Genomic DNA, 23,151 nt, shown 5'->3' with positions numbered 1-23,151 from the left:
TAAATAGCTTGAATTTCATGATAATTTAACCTCTATCATATTATTGCTTTGCTTGATGACAATGAGATAGTATCATTTTTTCACATAGTCTGAGTACTTGAAATGAAGAAGTAATGTTATGTGTAGATCATCTTGTCTCCATAACATTTTATTGTTCCCTCAAGTTGTAGTACAAAAACCCTTGGCTGCATAAAAGTATCCTGATGTTTATATGTAACCCAGTATTGCACCAAGATGTCCAATCTTCGTCATTGTGGTTTTGTATGTTTATTTTGATATTATGCATATCTATCCTAAAATGTGTTTTGTGTCTATCTTCTACTTCTACTTTATATGAGTCAGTACTTTGACTAAATTTGAAGGTTTGGTTCAATAGAAAAGCTTTTGAATGTGACTTAATTTTGTACTTTGAATCTTTGAAAATGAATAATTCATGCCCATTTGACTCTACCTATTATGAGAAATGGTTTCACTTTTATCAATTATTAGATTTTTATTTGGATGATATATTCTTTGAAGTTTCTTACTTGAAAATTTTGCAGTGATAAAATATATTTTTTTCTTTCATCCTACTAGAATGCAAACATGTTTATTGTAGTTGTTTTGAGGTCTTACTAAGTTTTCAAAGTTTGTGTCATGTGCCAGCATTAATCCCCCTTTTTATAATCATAATTATGTAATCAGCATTTAATCATGCTAATCAAATATTGTAATATATATATATATATATATATATATATGGCTCATCTATTTTATTAAAGATCAACATTAAGTGTTTATTATGTTTTAAACAGTATATATAATAAATGAATGCATATTCATTATAATTATGTTAGCTGTTAATCAAAAGTTTATTTAAAGGACACCATTGCTATAATAGAGTTATCATTCCAAGTGGGAGTACGTGACTCAATTATAAGTAACGTCTCTCCTAACTATCATGTGTCTTCCTCCACAATAAAGGGGAGACATAACGTAGAAGTGAAGGGATATAGGAGAACGTGGAAAGAAAGGAGAAACTATTGCCAGCAAGGTATCGAATTCAGAAACACATCCAAATTGTTTTCTGCTCTACCACGGACAGATAAGGATTGCGTCCCTGGTTCAGCCAATAACACAGCAACTTCTTCAAATTACTGTATTAATTATTACTGTAGGAACAGTAATTAAATATTAAGGAAACCGGAAATGTTCATGTATATAATTATTTAAAATGTATCAGTTCTGAGATTATATATTACTGTTTGAATATGACTGGGTTAGCATGACTGAGAATATGTACTGTATAAATTCATTAGGATTACTGCTGTGTATCCAATAAGTAGTTTAGAGTGATGTTAATCAATTCCATCTTGGCAAGAGCATTGGAGAGGGTTTCCAGTGGTGACGAGGGGCTTTCATGTGGTCATAGGACCCGTGAGGTCAAGGAGCCAGTTACCATCTCCATGCCAGTCTTACCAAGTTGGAAAGTATCAAATGGGATCCCATCTTAGACTTAGACAATCAAATGAGACAAGGAAGTATGGGCCGCACAAAATCTACAGCCTTAGCCACAAAAGACAAGGGAAGCGCTGGAAAGGAATGGGTCCCAGTAGCACCCAATCAGGAATTTAAATCTGCCCTCACATCCACCATCAGTCAAATCAGTTTATTCAAGCAAAAGCTGAGTTACCAGGTTTGGCCCCCTAGACCCCTAGTACTGGTCCGGTACGGTCCTGGTTCAGGGTTCGGGTCTGGTTCGCCTGTGGTTCGAACAGGGTTCGTGGCTCACAGGCCTGGTTCGAACCAGGGCGAACCCAAGAGGACCCAAGTCGAACCCAGGGGTCTGACAGCCCAAAAATGGATTTTTTTTCGCAAAATTTAATGTTTTTTGAATTCCACCACATAAAAAATTAAAATGACCCTAAAAGTGAGTTTTAAAACATTAACTTGGCTTATTTCACACAAGCAACATGACTACAAGCAAGGGGAAACGAAGATGTGAGATATGGAGCCAAAACATACTGATTTGGATAAATTCACTTCTCAGCTTGTTGCATTTGATGACTCAGATAGCAAGCAAACTTAAAGTGCAAGTGCAAATGTCATTGGCATTAGCATTGATTCATCTAATGTCAATGTCAATGATGAGGAGGAGGAGAATGAGGATGACGAATTAGAGAATCCATTTGATGATCAAACTTTAAATTGTTGAAAGTTGAAACAATGATACTTGAATATTTTATTTTTTTGATATTAAAGTTAATGTATATGATGCTGTTATGGTATGATCATGATGCTATGATTACAAGTTTATGTTGGTTTTGTTGTTTATATAATGCTCTGTGACATGCTAATCTTAATTCATGCTTATAGGCTGCATATATATATAATTTACATGTTTTTGTACTAACGAACCCAAACCCCTTTTCAAAATTTTGCCGTACCGGCATACCAGTTCTTCAAACTCGAACCGGTGCCCGAACCCGAACCAGCAACCTAGAGCAAAAGGTATCTGCTAAGTTTGAAACACACAAAAGAGGTTAAAAGAAAATTTGATCAGATATATTTTTGGGTTTGCAGGATTGCCAGAGCCTTGAATGCTCCTGCATCACTTAAACAAATTTAAGAGAATAATGTTGGGATAACTCCTTTTCTAGCAAGGCAAGCATATTCACAAAAGTAACACTGAACAGAGAAGTTCAGAAATTATAAAAGAATTAATTCAAATGAGAGAAGAAAATATCCTTATAAATAAATAGCAATATTACCTCAAGCAGATATCTGTGATCTGATGAATGGCAACTTTCTACTCTGCAAGCTATCTAACATGCCTGTGGTCATTTGAGTTGGACACAAGGCCTACTTTAACCACTGTGGTCGTAAGTTGATGATGTACAAACCAAATACCTTCAGCATTTGATGACCAACTATACACAAGAAAGATATTTTGGGATTTCTTGACTCATAGCATGTTGGTTTGTATGGATCAATAATCCTCCAAAAATCCAAGTTCCAGAGACATCAAACAAAACATGACACTTAACAGAATTCCTCCGTTCTGTTGTAGCAATTGAAAGATTGGTCCTCCTAGAAATAAGGACTAGTTATTTAACCATATTTTCCCGAGAGAATGACATGATCTATATATACAGTAATCTATATACACTTCCTTTCTCATTTGCCATTGAGATTCACACAGAAACAAAACTTTGATTCATCCTATCTATCTATCTATACAGATAGATGGATGAAGGGTTAAATAGATATGAAAACAAAAGTATGCAGTAGACTTTGTCATATGCTAAATTTACCAGGGTTCGAGTGTAGGTGTGTTTCCAGTGTATGTGTCATTCTAAGCTGTAGTATTATTAAAGTTTTGGTCAGCATGTACATCAGTGCAGCAAATTGCAAATATCTATCGAGAAATCAAATGTACAGAATTTCAATCTAAATATAGAAAACTGTATTTTAAGACATCATAATAACATAAACACATCAAAATTATACATTCACCATTTCCAACTTTAGAAAGCTTTCAAAATTAACAGGAAGCACTAAAAATAGACACAAAATTCAAACTGGCAAATTAGTAATTATAGGTACAGGTAACCAAGTACAAGGTAAAGATGCAGTACGGATGTGTATACCATAAGAATTGGACTGAAATGCAGTAAGCTTACTGTGTACTAAACTCAATCAATTTTTCATAAAAGTGAAATAGGCACCATAAATTCATCAATCCATGTTATACCAATCAATAATCGACAAGGCTTGATTTATATGTAAAATGCATATGCAATAGACAAAAGTCATGGATTAAAAATGGCTAAAGAACAGAAAAAACTGACACCCGATTTCATTTTCTTTGGTTTGATAGTCCCAACAATACAGAAGCTTGATTAGCTTCTAAAGATCAATTAGCAGGCTACAATAAGCAATTATATTATAGACATATTAAAAGAAGATCTATACCTAATAGTAGCGACCACACCACCTGGCATTATCTTTGAAGTCACCAAATATCGTTGTCCCATCACCCATGTTAGAGCAAATGAGCATACTGCATTATAGTACAAATTAGTATGACCATTTGAATATGTATGCAATTTCAACAACTTCTTTGAGTTTAAAATGATTAAAAAATGTACAGGCATTTGATATTTCAACAATGCTCCTGTCCAACATCAAAAAAAAAATGTTTAAACAGCAATACCATCTCCCTTTTTATAAATAGCCACTTGCATTTAAAATAAATTTCTATGCAGAAGCTACAATGTGGCAAAGAAATCAGACCCCAAAAGGATTCCTTTCATTACTCCATTCTTTTAGATTCTAAAATGAAGTTATAAGAACAGCCACACAATGATTGATTTGCTTCAACTAGCACTTAGATAGAAGACCAGAAGGAATACAGAACAGAATAGTTGTCTTAAATCGGTATTAATGGCAACAAAAGAATTTCAAAGACATGCATTATGCATCCTGCTCATCATTAAGATAATTTGGCATTGATATATTAAAGATAATCAGCTATAATCTATTTTTTTGTTTTCCACAGTTTCACAAAAAGTTGATTGTATGTGTACTATTGTTATCTTTTCAAGATAGCTGATAAATCCATTAGATGTATGTCATATTTCAATCTTGATTGTCATTGTGACAAAAAAAGTTGTAGCATGCTAGTCTTCAAAACTTGGAAAATGCATGAGATTTATTTGAAAGAAAATCTAAAATGTGCCTGTAAAAGATTTATGCAAACCTTCTTGGGTTCAGCAAGGCTCCTTAACCCAGCTAATGCCACCAGCAATGCATCCTTCTGTTTCAAATTCTCCAGCTTTTGCACCAACATGGGTGACTCTAAACTCTTCACTGCAGTCACCATCATCTCCCTCCTTACTGTCATCCTAGTATTCAACGGGTTCCCTCACTTTCTTTTCTAAGGAAGTTCACCACTTCTGGTTTATTTGTTCCAACAAGACGAGTGGGTATGCATGTATCCTCCTATAGTATGTCACTATCAAAGGAATGAGGGAAGATCTACCAATGAATATGCACAAGAAGATGAAGCCTCATAGCATTGCTTACTATGTGGTAGATGAAAGCTTCATAGACTAACCTAAATTGGGCTACGTAGTTATATTTACTTGGAAAACTGCTTCCTTCCACATAATAAGCTACTAATTACAGCTTCCAAATCATAACAAGTTCTTGCGGTTCCCCCAGTTCAATCTTACCTCCCTTAGCTCTGCTACAATGGTGACTCATCTCCCATGAATGGACATGCCACAAATATCTCTCCTTATTTTTGAGGATAATACCCAAGCGCTTGTGAAATCCTTCCTGCAGAAACTGGACTTCTCTAAAACTCATCAGAACATCTTAACTTGGGATTTTCTTAAGGTATTTCAAATTCAATGCAGTCTGTTTTTTTTCTCCAGATAATTCAATACAGTTTTATTAGCTACCATAAACATTTCCCTATGAATTTCATCAGTTACCAACCTTGCAATATACCCTTTGGCTGCAAACCTTTGTCCCCAGAGGCAAAACCAATGGCCATAGCCCCCACAAAACAGGACAAGGTATAGATTAGAACAAAGCAATGATAGGGTAAATTGGAATAAGAGTGTGAAGAAATGGCAAAGTCCATATGAATCAATAACTCTTTTACATACATTAACTCAATTATATATATAGGAAAACTTTAAACTAGAGGGCAAGTTTCTAATATTCCTTGGTTTTATTTGGAAACCTCCCTTGTAATGGGTTATGAAGATGATTGTAATAATGCTCATTGCCTTGGCCAATGGACAAGTAAGTACAATTGATAAACATTAATATTTTGAATTATTTGTACCAAATGTAAGAGTCTAAATATGCATTAGAACAAAGCAATGATAGGGTAAAGAGAGTGAAATAATGGCCGAGTCCAAATGAATCTATAGCTCTTTTATAAGCATTAACTCAATTTTATATATATATGTATGAAAACTTTAAATTAGAGGGCAAGTTTCTTACATTCCTTGGTTTTATTTGGAACCCTCCCTTGTAATGGGTTATGAAGATGATTGTAATAATGGCCATTGCCTTGACCAATGGACAAGTAAGTACAATTGATAAAAAATAATTTTTTGAATTATTTGTACCAAATGTAAGGATCTAAATATTGCCTTTACAAACCATTTTGCTAATGGTTGAAGCATCATCTATAAGATTTCATAATATAAAATTGTTGATGTTTGTAGCTATGGTCGGAATTCTTCTATAGCCGACGTAGCCAATATAATTGTCTAATTGGCCTATCGGCCTTAGACAATTATAGAGCCGATTTTATATATCATTATACATTTGATATATGCCGACTTGCATAACCAATTTACTTATTATTAAACAAATACGATTTTCAAAGGGGCTGACTTTTGGCAAAAGTCTGCCACCCCTTATTGGAAGGATATGTTGTGTTATTTTAAACCCTAAGTATGTTAGCCAGATTTATATAATTGATTATGCCCTAGTTTGTATTCAGATTTGCAGTATTTTAGTAACCCAACATAGATTAAATTGTGCCCTAGATTGTAATCAGATTTGCAGTATTTTAGGAAACCAACATAGATTAAATTGTGCCCTAGATTGTAATCAGATTTGCAGTATTTTAGGAAACCAACATAGATTAAATTGTGCCCTAGATTGTAATCTGATTTGCAGTATTTAGTAAGCCAACATAAATCAGAAATAGAACAGAAGACAAACAAGCATACCCTGGGAAAACCTCCAAGGAGGAAAAACCCAGCATGAAAGACCCACAGGTCAGATTATATATTCTCCTCGAAATATAAGTACAATACTTAGCTTGAATCTAATCTTCACATATCAGATCTGTCCTGGTATGCTTCAATGACTTGCATCAAGATCTACTATGTCCCCTTGGACAATTTCGCACCAAGCTGAATAAGTTCGCACTCTTCCTTAAGTTCGCACAGCAGAGCTAAATTGCCTTTTGATGTAATTGAACTTGATTATGATTGACTTGCAAATTGTCATTTACTTATATGCATCTTTTATTCTTTGTAAGTCCGCCTCCTTGTAAGTCGGCCTCCTTGTTATTTTTGGCGCTAATGTTTAGATGGTGTGTATTTAGCATGGCATTGTGAATTAGGATAGGGTCACGTTATTTTAGGGTAGGACCCGGTCCTAAAGGGGGTTCGGATGTTGCCTTAAGGCAATCCGAATCCCTATACCCCTAGTTACAATCAACACTCCCTCTTAACTAGGGAGGAGGAGAATACATAATCTAAACATTTTAAGTTCCATCTAGCACACAAGCATAGAATGGATCTAGCACACAAGCATAGAATTACATCTTCCACCTAGCACACAAGCATAGGAAGTGTAATACACCAGTGGGTCTTTACATTATTACAATTATCCATCTAGCACACAAGCATAGATTGGATGTTATTCATTCTTGCACAGAAGCAAGGAATGATTCAAAGTGCTACAAATAGTCACTGAGATTGAAGCTCCCTCTCAATCAGGGTTCCATTTTCCATGACACCAAGTTTATCTCTGATGTACTCGAACTACACTCTGGATAAAGGTTTGGTAAGGATGTCAGCAATCTGTTCATCTGTGCTAATGTACTTTAGATGAATGGTGCCTCTCTGCACCATATCCCGAATGTAATGATAGTGTGTTTCCACATGTTTGGACCGATCATGAAATACAGGATTTACTGACATCTTTATACAGCTTTGATTATCACAATGAATGGTGGTGGGATCATTGGCTTGACCAAACAATCCAACAAGGAGCTTACGAAGCCACACTGCTTCTCTGGATGCAACAGATGCAGCAATGTACTCAGCTTCTGCAGTGCTTAATGCTACCGAAGATTGCTTTCTGCATGCCCAAGAGATTACTGCGAAGTCCAAGTTCAAGCAGACGCCTGAAGTGCTTTTCCTGTCCTTGACACTTCCTGCCCAATCTGAATCTGAGTAGCCTTTCAGGAGAATTGGGGTATTAAGTGAATACTTCAGCCCATAACCAACCATGCCACGTAGGTATCTTAGAATGTGCTTGGCAGCAACCAGGTGAACATGTTTAGGTGAGCTCATGAACTAGCTGAGAGCATTAACCGCATAACAGATATCTGGCCTAGTATTGACTAGGTACATTAGGGAGCCAATCAACTGCCTGTACTCAAAGGGATCTGCAAAATCAGAGTTAGCTGCAGAAACACTTAACTTCTTTAAGTTAGATTCCATAGGAGTACGCATAGGTTTACAATCTATCATTCTAAATCTTTTCAAAATATCAATAGTGTATTTTCCCTGACTTAGAAAGATTTCATTAGCTCTTTGCCATACCTCTAACCCTAGGAAGTAATGCATTAGACCTAAATCCTTCATTTCAAATTCTGAGGCTAATTCCTTTTTACATCTCATTATTAATTTATTTTCACCCATGAGAAATAAATCATCTACATACAAAACTAAAATAAGCATCTCATCATTATAAACTTTCAAGTAAATGTTAGCATCAACATCATTCTTGGAAAACCCTAAACTTAGTAAGTACTTATCAATTCTTTCATACTAAGCGCGAGGAGCCTGTTTGAGCCCATATAAGGCTTTCTTCAACCTGCAAACATGAGAATCTCTTTTAAGGATTACATAACCTTCTGGTTGCTCAATATACACTTCCTCCTCAATGACACCATTAAGGAAGACTGTCTTAACGTCCATTTGATGCAACTCCCAACCTTTGGCTGCAGCAATAGCTATTATAGACCTAATAGAGGTATATCTAGCAACAGGGGCAAAGGTTTCTTCATAATCTATTCCTTCCTTTTGAGAAAAACCACGTGCTACAAACCTAGCTTTATATTTTTCAATACTACCATCAGCATTATGTTTAATCTTAAACAACCATTTAGAAGAAACGACAGACTTACCTTTGGGTCTGGGTACAATGTCCTAGACATCATTCTTGATGATAGACCCATACTCTTCATCCATGGCTAATTTCCAAGCATGATGGGACATAGCTTCTCCGATATTGTGGGGTTCAGACTCAATTATATTGCACATCACAAAAATGTAGTTGGCGTGATTTTGGACACTCTTGCTTTTTTTGAAGGTTCCTCTGGGAGCAGCAAACCCTTCAACATCATGAATCGTATTTCTAACCCAAAGTGGTCTCTTCTTGCAGACCACAATATCCTGAGGTATATCGGTAGATTGCATGGGTTCTGATGAGTCATTCTGAACTTCCTGATTTGGAAGATCAGTAGACTCCTCCTATAACTTAGGGTTAGCATCAACAATTGAATCTTGATTTTCCATTACCATATCATTATTGTTGGTTAATGAACCTTTAGATCTTTTGAAAGCAATATCTTCTTCAAAAGTTACATCTCTACTTACCTCAACATACCTTTGACCTGAAATGTAGATCCTGAAGGCTTTGGAAGATTCGTTGTATCCTACTAGGATGCCTTTCTTTCCAGATGGATCCAGCTTGGTTCGTTTTCTTTAGGCACATGAACATACACAGGGCTTCCGAATATTCTTAGGTGACTGATGTCTGGTTTGATTCCAGAAAAGGCTTCTTCAGGTGTCACATCCTTTAGGACTCGATGAGGACATCTATTCTGAATATAAACTGCGGTTTTGGATGCTTCTGCCCATAGAAAAGGTTGCAAGTCCTGATCATGTATCATGGCTCTTGCACCTTCAACAATGGTCCTGTTCTTTCTTTCAGCAACTCCATTTTGCTGAGGATTGTAGGGAACACAGAACTCCCTCTTAATTCTTGCTTTGACACAAAAGTCATAGAAGCTACCTGAGGTGTATTCACCTCCATTGTCAGACCTCAAACATTTAATTCGATTTCCTATAGTATTTTCAATTAAGGCTTTGAATTCTTTAAATCTGTTTAGGACTTCTTCAAAATCTTTAGTTTTAAGAAAATAGATCCATGTTTTCCTAGAGAAATCATCTATGAAGATAACATAATATAGGAAACCGCTAGGAGATGCTACAGACATAGGACCACATAAATCTAAATGGATAAGTTCTAACCTTTCTTTAGCCCTACTATTGCATTTATGAAAGGGATTCTTTACATTTTTACCCATTGCACAACCTTTACAAGCATCATCATGAGATAAACTGAGGTTAGGCATACCTTTGACCATTTTACCGAGAGTGGGAAGAGCTTGAAAATGAAGATAACCCAATCTTCTATGCCATAGCTCACATGATTCAGGGGTCTCATGAATGGGAGCTTGAATTGGATTAGCTGCAAGCTTATATAAACTATCACATCTATTTCCAATAATACGAGCAAATTTGAAATTAGATTTCTTAGGCCAAGTGAGTACTTTCCCTTCAGAAAATGCTATTTGCAAACCCTTATCTTCTAAAACCGAAATGGAAATAAGATTTCTTTTAATACCAGGTACAAAGAGAATATCACAGAGTTGTAAGGAAATACCAGAATCTAGTTTTAAAGAGGTAGTGCCAGAACCTTTTACCGAGTATCGAGCATCATCACCGATTACTACATGAAGATTGGTGTCTTTTTCAACCAGATCTGAGCGATGTTCACGAAATCCTGAGATGTGTCTGGAGGCACCACTGTCAAGTATCCACGTATTGCTGTCCGTAGGAACATTGCTGGAAAGAGCAGAGATAAGAAGGTAGTCTTCACTTTGTTCGGCAACTTCATTTAAGTTGGCTTCCCTTTCCTTTGGGTCATTCTGACAATCTCTGGCATAGTGACCATATTTGTCACATCTGAAGCAACGAATGTGAGAGGAATCTCTTGACTTTTTCCTTGGATCATAGGAGGAGGATCTAAAATCTTTGCTTCTCTTCTCTTTCTTCCAATGACCACCTTTCCTAGATTTACATAAGAGAACATGATTATCTTTGAGAGAGTTCTTGAGTTTTCCTCTTACCTCAATTCGAGATTCCTCTTCGATGCAATCAGATTGAAGACGTTCAAAGTTGGGACGATCGGCTCTTCCACCAATGCTACAAATGAATGGTTCCCATTCATCAGAAAGACCATTTAATGCAATCATAACAAGGTCTTTATCTAAGATTTGGCAATCAAGAGTGCTTAGCTTGTCCTTTAGTTCATTGATCTTCATGAAGTAGGCTATGATTGAGTCGTCTTCTTTCATTTTCATGTGTAGAAGTTGCTGTCTTAGGGCAAGAGCTCTGCTGAGATTGTTGACTTCATACATCCCTTCCAAGTGTTTGATCATTTCTCTAGCAAATACAAACTTTGATATGACAGTGACAAGATGATTCTTGACGGATTCAATTATGATCCTTCTAGCTTTGAGGGAATCTTTCTTGAATAGTTTCAGCTCTTCAGCATCTTCTGGAGGAGACAGCCTTTCTTCTTCTACAAATTTCAGTAGGTCATTTTCTTCAAGGACCAATAGAATACGAACTTTCCAAGCAGCAAAATCAATGGCTCCCTCAAGCCTATCTTCAACCTTCAAACCTGACATCTTTAATCTGAACAAAAATAACAGCTATATGCAACAATTGATTTGCTAAAATCAGGAGTTAATGACACCTATAGCTCTGATACCATGTTATTTTAAACCCTAGGTATGTTAACCAGATTTATATAATTGATTATGCCCTAGGTTGTATTCAGATTTGCAGTATTTTAGTAACCCAACATAGATTAAATTGTGCCCTAGATTGTAATCAGATTTGCAGTATTTTAGGAAACCAACATAGATTAAATTGTGCCCTAGATTGTAATCAGATTTGCAGTATTTTAGGAAACCAACATAGATTAAATTGTGCCCTAGATTGTAATTAGATTTGCAGTATTTAGTAAGCCAACATAAATCAGAAATAGAACAGAAGACAAACAAGCATACCCTGGGAAAACCTCCAAGGAGGAAAAACCCAGCATGAAAGACCCACAGGTCAGATTATATATTCTCCTCGAAATATAAGTACAATACTGTTGACGTGTATTTTGTACACCATCATACACAGAATAAAATACCTAAGGGTATCTTATCCTCTCTTGAATAAAGCCTCTAACTGCTGAAGATTCGCATGAAGGATCAGTTAGGATGACTCCAAGGTTCCTTTTGGTAGGGTCTCTACATGTGGATAAGCTCTTCGTGGTACGATGTGATTTGCTGGAATCACAAGGGGACTTACATTGAACTTCCGATCTGCTTTGCTGGACACAGGCTTTGACTAACTTAGATTAAAAAAATGGAAAAAGGATAAGGGCGAAGAGAGGATCTAATCCTAATACTAAGAATGTAGGAGCAATGATTGATTTTTGATGAAACTCTAACTAGATCTTGTTTTGACATCAATGGAACATCTACACAAGGCTAGTGCGATCTTCTAGGGAAGCTTTATGATGTTCAAATCATCACCGCAGGCATAGATACCATCCAAGTTGATGCATATCAATGAAGAGGCGACAAATTGAAATTGAGCCTAGGCTGAACGATTCCAGTTGACTACGCAAGGCAAGTCTGCAATCAACAAACTGCTAGTAGTATGGATATACGAATTTCACCATCAATCAAGCACATTTCCTCCATTCATCTAATTATCTACCATCTAAGATTGAAGACTCAACAAGAAACCATGCAAATTGCAAGAAACGACACACTTCACCATTACTTCAATGAAAATGGAGTTTGTTTACAATCAATGGCAACAATTTCTTGCCTTGTCCTCCTATTCTACTCTAATTACTATTCTATCAACTATATTCTAACTCTTCCAACTATTTACATGCTATCTCTAACTTATTGCTAATTAATCTTTACAAATGAAATGCCTGGGCTTATATAGTGCCCACAATACAATTTGATGGCTTAGATCAATTCAAGATCAATGGCCAAGATTCAACAATGAAAACCCTAATTAGGGTTTGTTACAACCATTACATAACATTTAATGCTTGACCAATGACAAAATTGTATTGCTTAGACACATGTCCCTTCTAGAAAAATCGACCAATGGATAGCCGGGGTAGGTACATCGGAGTTTGTGCCACCTTCCATGAGTTAAGTACATTGAATCTGGACATGCTGAGATGGACCTCACTGATTGGAGACGTGATGACTAGGACGCCACCTCATTTGACACTTGTAACTTGGTAGATATTCAACTTGATGTTGTTGAGAAGCCTGCTTTAATTAATTCATCTGGAACTATTTACTTCTTCAACGAGCCCTTGTTCTAACTCCTTGTGTCCTTGATGTGCAAGATGATGATGTACCTCGCCTTGGAACGCTGGATTGAAAGAGGTCGCCCTTGTCCTGGCTTGATCGTCCTGGCGAAGACCGTCCTTGATCCGGCTTGATTTTCCTTGAAGAGATCTCCATTTGATGCCTACACAACATTTCAAAATTAGTACCATGATTTAGCAATACATAACATAAATTAGAGAGCAATTTTTTTAGGAAACTTAATGATAAGTCCTTTATTAATCATTTCCTAAAAACGATTGAGCTAAGGGAGAACAAAATTTCAAAATTAAGGTAATGACAATCAAAATTCGAAATTAAAACAAGAGATCTTGCCATACCTTACTTGAGAGCTTAACTCTAAAATGCAAAATGAATAAAATCGCCTAGGCAAAATTGAAATTCGATAGTCTTGATGTGATCTTCAAAAGAACGTTCCTCATATCAACTTCGCCACCCTTCAAGTCTTGGACGTGATCTCTAATGCCTTGGCAAATTCGCTCAAATAGATCTTCAAGTATCGCACCACCCTTTGATAGACTAGCGCCACCTTGGATGGAATTCGCACCACACATGAAATACTTCGCACTATCTTCGCTTCTCCTCAAGATCGCATGTAGAGGGTTAAAAATGATTATGTGAAAATGATTGTTTTTCACCCTCCATATATAGCGCTTGCATTGCATTCATCCCTTAGGCCGACTTGAGGATATAAAACAATTTTTTAAATGATTTTTAAATGATTTAGCAAGGCCGACCTCCAAGTATAGCGCTTCAATTCGATTTTTTCTATTAATTAATTAATTAATTAAATGCCTTTCGTTTTTTAATTTGTAAATTTCGATTTTTAATAAAGGCAAAATAATTAATAAATGTCAAACGCCATATTAAATGCTAATTAAATTAGATTTTCAATTTTATCGAACTTAGCATTTAAGGAAAATTTGAAATGTTTATTTGGCGCCAAAATTATAAAAATGAAAGGGACGTACCTCATCGCCCTGGTCCCTTGGAGAGGGACAGGAGCGATTTTGCTCTTATGGGCCTCATTTCACTTCATCACCTTCGAAAATTATATTCAACGGATTCGCAATGCCTCCTTTCATTCAATCATGCCTTGAGATCGGTTGAAATTTGGTGAGAAAATCATCTACAACAAAAATCGCTCTGGTCCCTTCCTGAGGGACAGGAGCGAACTTAAGCATTTTGGTCCTTTGTTGACGTTTGATAATCTTCAATTTGTCTTCAACGGGTTCGATTGACCTCCTTTCTTGCCTTCGAACATAAAATTTGCTTGGTCTTTGTTCAGGACGTACCTTATGAAGAACTTCGCTCTGGTCCTTCAGTGAGGGACAGGAGCGAATTTGACCCTCTAGGCAAAACTTCATCATTTCATTGTTTTTGATCAAGTCTGGATGTTCTATCATGCTCATTTCGTCCTTCACCATGCCTTTGATGTCTCGATTCGTCCAAACAAGGTCAGGAATGGCTCAACTAAGCATTTTCGCTCTGGACCCTTGGTGAGGGACACGAGCGATTCGCCTTGGTCCCTTGGAGAGGGACAGGAGCGTATTTCGCTCTGGACCCTTGGAGAAGGACAGGAGCGAAATTTGACTTTTCGCACTCTTTATCAGGATAATTTTAATGGAATATAACATTTAAGTATAAGTGACATTTCCTTCTATGTTTCTTCTTTCTTATACTTTAAGTTATATTCCATATATACTTTCAGGATGTTTGAGAGTGGTTTCAGACCTCCAGGAGTTATATTGCAAAATCTAGTTTTTGGAGGTTTTTCAGTTTCCAGACTTACTCAAATTTCAGGATCAGGACATTCCAGACTTAGCCAAATTTCAGGATCAGGACCTCACTCAAGCCGGACTTGTTTATCCATGTGATCTCCCCGACAGCACTTCAAGTTATATTCATTTGATAAAATGTACCTCTTTGGACCTTTTCACATCGTCAAGACGTTAAAATCCTGCAAGGACAAAGCAATATTGGATTTGTAGCTCCGGTCCTTCACTGAGGGACAGGAGCGATTTTTCCCCTGGAGGCATTTCTGTGCTCATGAAAATCTTCAATTTATATTCAATGGAAAGATCTCGCCTTTCTCCATCACTTCCAATTCGTAATTCATCTTGACCCTGCAGGAATAGTAAAATATTTGAAAACGAGCTCCCGTCCTTCACTAAGGGACAGGAGCGATTTTGCTCCTACAGGCCAAAATAACATGATTTTACACATTTTAACACTTCACAAGGCGAAAACAAATCATTTGAAATGCCTAGGATCAAAAATCAAAAATGTCAAAATTTGGTCAAAAATATTCAATTGGACAAAAATTCACATTTCATCTTCAACACTTAGACAAATTTAAGCTCTGCATCAACATTCCAATTGAAAATTAGACCATTCTGGCGAATTCATTGCATTCAAAATTTGCATTCTAGAAAAGGAAAATCAAAAGCTCCCAAAACCAACTGGATTCAAACCAAAACCCTAAAAAGCAAAGCGAAAACGAGCAAAAAACATGGGTCCCCATTTGCAATGGGGCGATGTGTGAAAACGTCACAACATCTAGCGCCACCTTGAATAAATGTTGAAAAACATTTCAGAGATAAAGACTCAATCGACACCTAGAACCTCTGGAAAATTCAACCTAGCTCATCAAGAGATTAGAAAATGCACTCAAAGTAGAAGGAGAATCCGTAACCATATCTAGACACTTAGTCTTTGATTACCCAAGTGTGTGCAAGTGTATTTATTCCTCTCGACAAGACAACTATGACTTTCAGGTTCCCCTGTGATTAGCTACGTAGTTTATCTAAACTTCAAAAGCATCCTAGATAGAGCCTCGCTGCCAATCAGACGTCCATAGTCCCGACGAGGTTATCGCCGCAAGCTCACGAACATTGCTCCATTGCCAGCCAGGCGTCTATAGCCCCGATGGAGTTACTCGCATATTCCCTTTAGCCAAATTTGATATTTCTTTTTAGCTCATCTCTTTCTTTTGATTTTTCTCTTTCATTTTCTCATTTTTCTCATTTTTTTCTTTTGATATTGCTTTTTCTCTTCGTCAATTCCTTTTGGCTCGTAAGCAGTGAAGCTTACTAGGGTTTGAGGATTGCGGTGGCGCTGAAGCCAGATTTTAGATTTTTCACCAATCACAGCTTTGCCTGAAAACCATAATGACTCGGAGTCTATTAATGTGTGAAGATATAGTAATCAACAGATGTCAGCATCAAGACACAGAAAATGATTCCCTTCCAAGTCAAATACAGGTCCTGATCAGATGATAAAGCTGAAGAGGAACAACCTCGGATTCCAAACACTTCATGAATAGATATCTAAGAAATGAGTCTAACATAAGATCCAGGATGTTGCCAGTGTGTGAGCAACAACACAAACACCCTTCTCACAAGATGGAGGCTCCTACTCAAGACACCTAAACTAAAGCAAACCGACCGACAAACCGACCCAAAACAAACTAAACTAAAACGCACACCAAAAGCAAACTACTAAACTACCTGAGCCACGCTAGATCATGAGTCAAATGACTCAAGGCAAATTAAGAACAAGGCTCAAAAGACCTCTAATCTAAAAACTCGAAAAGAAAACCTACTCTAAACCTATATACAAGAGTCCTAGACTCGACACGACTCAAAGAAGCAAAATATATACATGACTTTACATGATTTCTCAGGTTGTGCAACAGGAGCATGGCAAACGTGATGGTTCTCAGTCGGGCAAATTCATCCTTGAATACAGAAAGGCAAACTCTCACCATGCATCTCTCATACTCAGGCAAGTTGTCACTCAAAATGATCAACTGAGGTAATTCATTAGGACCATGATCAATCCAAATACAAGTTGTTTTCCCAAAATCCCCATAATCAAAATCATAATAACTTTCAAAGCTAGGATTAAGGAAAGAGACAACCTGGCATATTTTAGGCTCAAGCGGCACTGCATTGTTGCAAGCGAGGTCACCAGCTGCTTCAGGAGGTCGCCATTGGTGATGAATCATTCCACGAGCATCCACAACATGTTGATCTTGATTAGGAAGTTCTTGAAACAAGCTCAGCGCCCCTTCGAATAGCTCAAGATTTTCTGTTTTCACTGAGATATCTTGCATAAACCAAGCATCTTCATGAAATTTCGTTAGCATATCCTCAAAAATGAGAGTCTCCTTGATAGATTGAGCTTCAAACATCTCCTCTAGTTGATCAAATGTAATCTCAGGTGGCCTTTCTTCTTCAAGTATAGTCTCGGGAGGTCGGAGCTGATGGTGGATCATATCACTCACAATAACTTGCTTATCTAGAAAAAAATTTGGCAGTAATTCCATTTGCGTTTCCTTTACAAGATCCTTCAATGTTTCCTCAAATAGCATAATGGGGATGAAATCTTCAAGCGCCCCTTTGAATTGTTCTTCATATCTGGGCTTACTTAAGATGTCAACTTGTATCTCTTTGTTCAACATCTCAACTTGATTGTCTTCTTCAATGAGGCCATTTGAAAACTCCTGCAATTCAATCTCAAGGATCTCCTTTTGTAGCATAAGTGAGAATTCTTCAAGGAATGAGTCATCTTCTCCTTTGATTGCTTGTTCAACTCCTGGATCTTCCTTTATTACTGCTGGGGTATCTTCAACTGATTCTTCAACTTTTGTTTCATGGTATTCTTTTTCAGGTGCAAGGCATGGCGAGCTATCCATTGTAATACATTGATCATCAGGTGCATTAGTATCGTCAACGTACACTTGATCCTTCTCACATTCAGATGTTGGAGCAATGTCCTGTTCATAGGTTCTCCTGAATTCGGCTGCGAGATGTGCACCCCAAGATTTGTTCATGATACACTCTTCCTCGGACAAAGTTGGCATTCCAAACTGGTTTCTGACTTGATTGATAGCCATTTCACATACTGAGCAAGTAAATTCAGAGTGAGGTGAGTTGTGAATTCTACACCACAATGGTAGCAATATGTTTTCAAGACGCATTTCACCATCCACAATGAGCTGACTCTCGATCATCCACATGAAGCTTAGAAGAGGATCTTTGCTCTCTGGGACACTGAAATTGCCTTCTTCTGTTTCTGGCCTTGGGACATCCCAAAAGAAGATTTTTCCCTGCGCTGCCGATTCCATCCTTGATAAGTACTTCAAGCAATGCATCTCATCATGTTCCTCTGTCTCATGAACTCGACACTGCCCTGGTCTTGCAAACTCGGACAATCTGCGTGGATAAAGTTGTGTATCTAATCTCCACCAAAGTTCAGGAAAATCAACTTGTTGCTCTTCGTGAAACTGTTGTTGCTCCATGAGAAATCTTTTCTTTTTGACTTTTTGATTTTTTGATTTTTTTGGATTTTCTATTTTTCACTTTTTTTGGATTTTCTGGAATAAGAGAGATCTTGAATATCTCGGATTCAACTTGAAAGCTCAACTGGTTCCAGCTTGATTTCTTCTCGCATAAGTCCAACTGACGATCCAGCGACCACCTTCCTTCTTTGTTTGAGAAAAAGCTTTCCACTGATCTTCCTTGGATTCAAGAGTTCGTGTTCACTGTCAGGCTCAATTTCAATTTGTCGCCTCTTCATTGATATGCATCAACTTGGATGGTATCTATGCCTGCGGTGATGATTTGAACATCATAAAGCTTCCCTAGAAGATCGCACTAGCCTTGTGTAGATGTTCCATTGATGTCAAAACAAGATCTAGTTAGAGTTTCATCAAAAATCAATCATTGCTCCTACATTCTTAGTATTAGGATTAGATCCTCTCTTCGCCCTTATCCTTTTTCCATTTTTTTAATCTAAGTTAGTCAGAGCCTGTGTCCAACAAAGCAGATCGGAAGTTCAATGTAAGTCCCCTTGTGATTCCAGCAAATCACATCGTACCACGAAGAGCTTATCCACATGTAGAGACCCTACCAAAAGGAACCTTGGAGTCATCCTAACTGATCCTTCATGCGAATCTTCGGCAGTTAGAGGCTTTATTCAAGAGAGGATAAGATACCCTTAGGTATTTTATTCTGTGTATGATGGCGTACAAAATACACGTCAACAAATACTTAGCTTGAATCTAATCTTCACATATCAGATCTGTCCTTGTATGCTTCAATGACTTGCATCAAGATCTACTATGTCCCCTTGGACAATTTCGCACCAAGCTGAATAAGTTCGCACTCTTCCTTAAGTTTGCACAGCAGAGCTAAATTGCCTTTTGATGTAATTGAACTTGATTATGATTGACTAGCAAATTGTCATTTACTTATATGCATTTTTTATTCTTTGCAAGTCCGCCTCCTTGTAAGTCGGCCTCCTTGTTATTTTTGGCGCTAATGTTTAGATGGTGTGTATTTAGCGTGGCATTGTGAATTAGGATAGGGTCACGTTATTTTAGGGTAGGACCCGGTCCTAAAGGGGGTTCGGATGTTGCCTTAAGGCAATCCGAACCCTATACCCCTAGTTACAATCAGCATGTTGCATCATGTAAAGTCATGTCTCTGTGAAGGGAGCCAACTCTTGGAGTATAGCTTCTATCAGCAGTTATAAATGAAGACTATACCTCCCTTCCTTGGTATCGATAATTCAATTTAACATAGCTGTTTGAATATTCAAGTGCTCGGGGGAGACAATCGTGCATTGTCTATGGTTGGGAGGGCAAATCATTGCCCGTGGTTAAACGAGCACATAAATGTAATGTCCCCTACCTGATTAACATAATTAATCTATTTCAATATACTTGTGACTTAAACTAAATTGATTAGGAGACCAATCTGTTTTAACATGAATCAAATCTGTGCTATCCATAGTTCAATTAATTTATTATTATTAAGTGAATTGTTCATCAACCATTTTAGATAATTAAGTTTGTCTTCCATAACTCTTAATGCAAGTATCAACCCTTGTTACTACTTCAGCTTTAAGGAAGGAGGATATGTATGTTACCAAAGTGCTTAGAGACCAACTACAATAGGTTCCCTCAAAGTTTACAGATCCAATCCCTTACCTCTCTTGGGTCTATACCCTCAAGGCTTACGGATCGCTAATCCCCACCCTATCTTGGGACTTAACCTATTGCTTGGATTTAGACTGCCCCTCTCTGGAACATCTCATTCCCACCTTTTCAAATACTGACAGTAGTAACAAGAATTAGACTATAAGTATACTAACTTCTCATGTATTATGAATATATATGAAAGTAAGTACGACTGTCCTACATATTGCAGTCCATATTAATAATACTATTAAATTCTGCATAAGAACATTATATTCATATATTAAGCATACATATCAACTTATCAAGCAAATCCCCATGCATACCACCAAGAACAAAGATGTTACTGTCTGTAACTTAATGACAGTTCTGATCTAATCTGATCTGATCGGTGGTGCCCCCCTACAAATGAATCTCTCCCCTATTTATCCCTTCATGATGGGAGAGTCACAACTCTTTCACTTTAAATCACACCTTTTGGATATAATAAAGTACTTATTATTTGTAACTTATATCTGAATTATCATCATACTTTATATATTTTCTTAATTAAACTGTGTGTTACATCAACCCTAGACTCGCACCCATTTAGAGTATTTAATTATTATTTGTTCGACTAGCCATTATCATTGTTTACGTCTTGACTGCTATTTGCCCATTTTGATTGATCACTGCCTTCTAATTTTAATTAACCGCTCCCAGCGATATTAATTGAACCTTTGTTAAATGCTGATAAGGCTTCACGTATCATGTATGACAGTTTAGAGGAGAAGCCAGACAACTTTCTTGTGTCAGAAACTGTGTCAGACATTGTCTCCTATACCAATTGATACCACTCTGCAGCTATTGGATATAATGTTCTCAAATGAATAATGTTGGAGTAATATATTGTTCACTTGGTAAATGTCATCGATTATAATATAATTTCTGCAGAAGCAACTTTACCCAGCAGCACTATATATATATATGGATATGTCCTTAAAACAAACTCTAAAAGTTCATACATAACGATGAAATTTAGAAATCTCTATTTCGTGTCCTTTGACCATTCATATTTTAATTATGTTATATTTTAATTTAAATTATATTTTTATTTTTATTATACTTAAATTTATTATTAATATTAAATCCTATTTTAGAAAGGGGATATTACAATAAACCAACAAAAATGAGCTACCACAGTAATTTTTCTACTACCACCAATATCGAATTATGTCTATGAGGCGTCACTGGTAAGTGGCAACCCTTGTATAAAACTCATACTAATAACTTGCCACTTTTGATGTGGTATATCATGGAGATATACTAATATAGTGTGGTGACTATGTTCTACTTCAACTCTTTTACACTAAACACTTTGCCACAAAGAGCACCATAACCTTCTTCATTCTTGACCAAAAGTATAGCTTCCTAAGATCTGATAACATCTTATTCACCCTTGGATCTCCTGAACATGGAGTATTGTGAGCTTCAATTAGAATTAGAGTTATAAGTTCTCTAGAACTAGGAACATATGGAAATCTTATTACAATGTTACTAGAAACAACAAGAATCTCCTGGTATGGGGCAGAATGGAAGCGAGGAGAGAATGGACAAGGTATGCCCCTACTGCCTCAGGTACCCTAGCCATCCTATGACATACCTGGGCACTCCCAACCTCACCCAAAGCCCAATCCACATTTTTCAATAAAAAGGTTTTTTTAACTCCAAAAATGCACTTTAAAAGCATACAGAACCTAAAACATGTATGACAACCCTAGAAGTGACCAATATCATTCATTTCACAATCACAAATCACAAAAACAACCAATATCATTCCACTTTGCCATTTTTGCATTTGTGAAGCTAGCTAGTGTTTCTGAAATGTAAAGGATTGCAACAGTACCAAAGACATTTGCTAAATAGCTTGCACAAATGACATTTATAGATCAAAGGTAGGTATTTTATGAGATTATTTCAAGTTTTTAAAAATAATAATATTCTTTTAACAAAAAAATTAATTTTTTTAATTATGTTTATACATATTGTGAGGGTCAAAATTTCAATATTTAAAAAAAAATCTTATAACAGCAACCTATTCAAAATGGCTACTAGTTCAAGTTCAATAGCCCTAAAGATAAGTAGAAACTTAAAATATGATCAAGCACCACCCCTCTACAAAAATATGTTACAATGATTGAACAACTTCCAGGAGGTGGGGTTTGTTTTTGGCATTGTATTCGCTACGGGATCAAGTATAAGAGCCTATATAGTTGAGTGAAAGCTCACCTTTGTGTTATGACCTGCCCAGGAATTAGACTTTGTCAAGGGGCAAACAAGAAAAGGTTGTCAAAGGAACAGATTATATCATATATTAAAGCACAAAAAGAAGTTGATGTTATGAATGAGAGAGCCAAATTAAAATCTCATCCTTTAGTGAGGAAAAGATCAAGGAAGCCACCTACAAGGTCTCCTTCAATATTGGCTATCCCACATCCTTTATTGGAGACATCATCTACCGAAGACAAAGATCCCTCCATTTCTTCCCACAAATGAGCTCCATTGGAAAAAGCATTTCAAAATGAGGCTCATTGGAGAAAGCATTTCAAAATGAGGTGAGGGGCAATACAGATGAACACATTGTGAGTTGCATTTACACTAATGGTCATCCTTTCAACCCAATGAGATCATTACATTGGCAAGAAATAGTGATGGCAATCAATCAAAACCCTCTAGTTACATAGGTCTTGGGTATGAGAAGGTGCACACCACCTTATTTGCAAAAGAAAAAAATTGTAGACATCATTAAAATCAATTAAGGATTCACCGGATGAACCAAGAGTGTCCATTTTTTATGAATGAAAAGATCGTAAAAAACAGCCTTTAATAAATGTCATTGTAATGTCCCCTAAAAGGGCAATGTTTTTGA

At 36.8% G+C, this 23,151-nt stretch overlaps 1 protein-coding gene across 1 annotated transcript in view; it reads right to left on the bottom strand.

The window, feature by feature from the left end:
• The window catches only part of LOC131043548 (protein FATTY ACID EXPORT 5), a 54,855-nt gene that overhangs the window by 10,423 nt on the left and 21,281 nt on the right, over positions 1 to 23,151 (bottom strand). Inside the window, exon 2 of the mRNA XM_057976764.2 lies at positions 3,955 to 4,042. Coding sequence (XP_057832747.1) covers positions 3,955 to 4,042 — 88 coding nt within the window. The remainder of the gene's footprint in view (positions 1 to 3,954; positions 4,043 to 23,151) is intronic.

Source organism: Cryptomeria japonica, chromosome 2 (genome assembly GCF_030272615.1).
Source record: "Cryptomeria japonica chromosome 2, Sugi_1.0, whole genome shotgun sequence".
Classification (NCBI taxonomy): Eukaryota; Viridiplantae; Streptophyta; class Pinopsida; order Cupressales; family Cupressaceae; genus Cryptomeria; species Cryptomeria japonica.
This window is presented reverse-complemented; position numbering and strand designations above follow the sequence as displayed.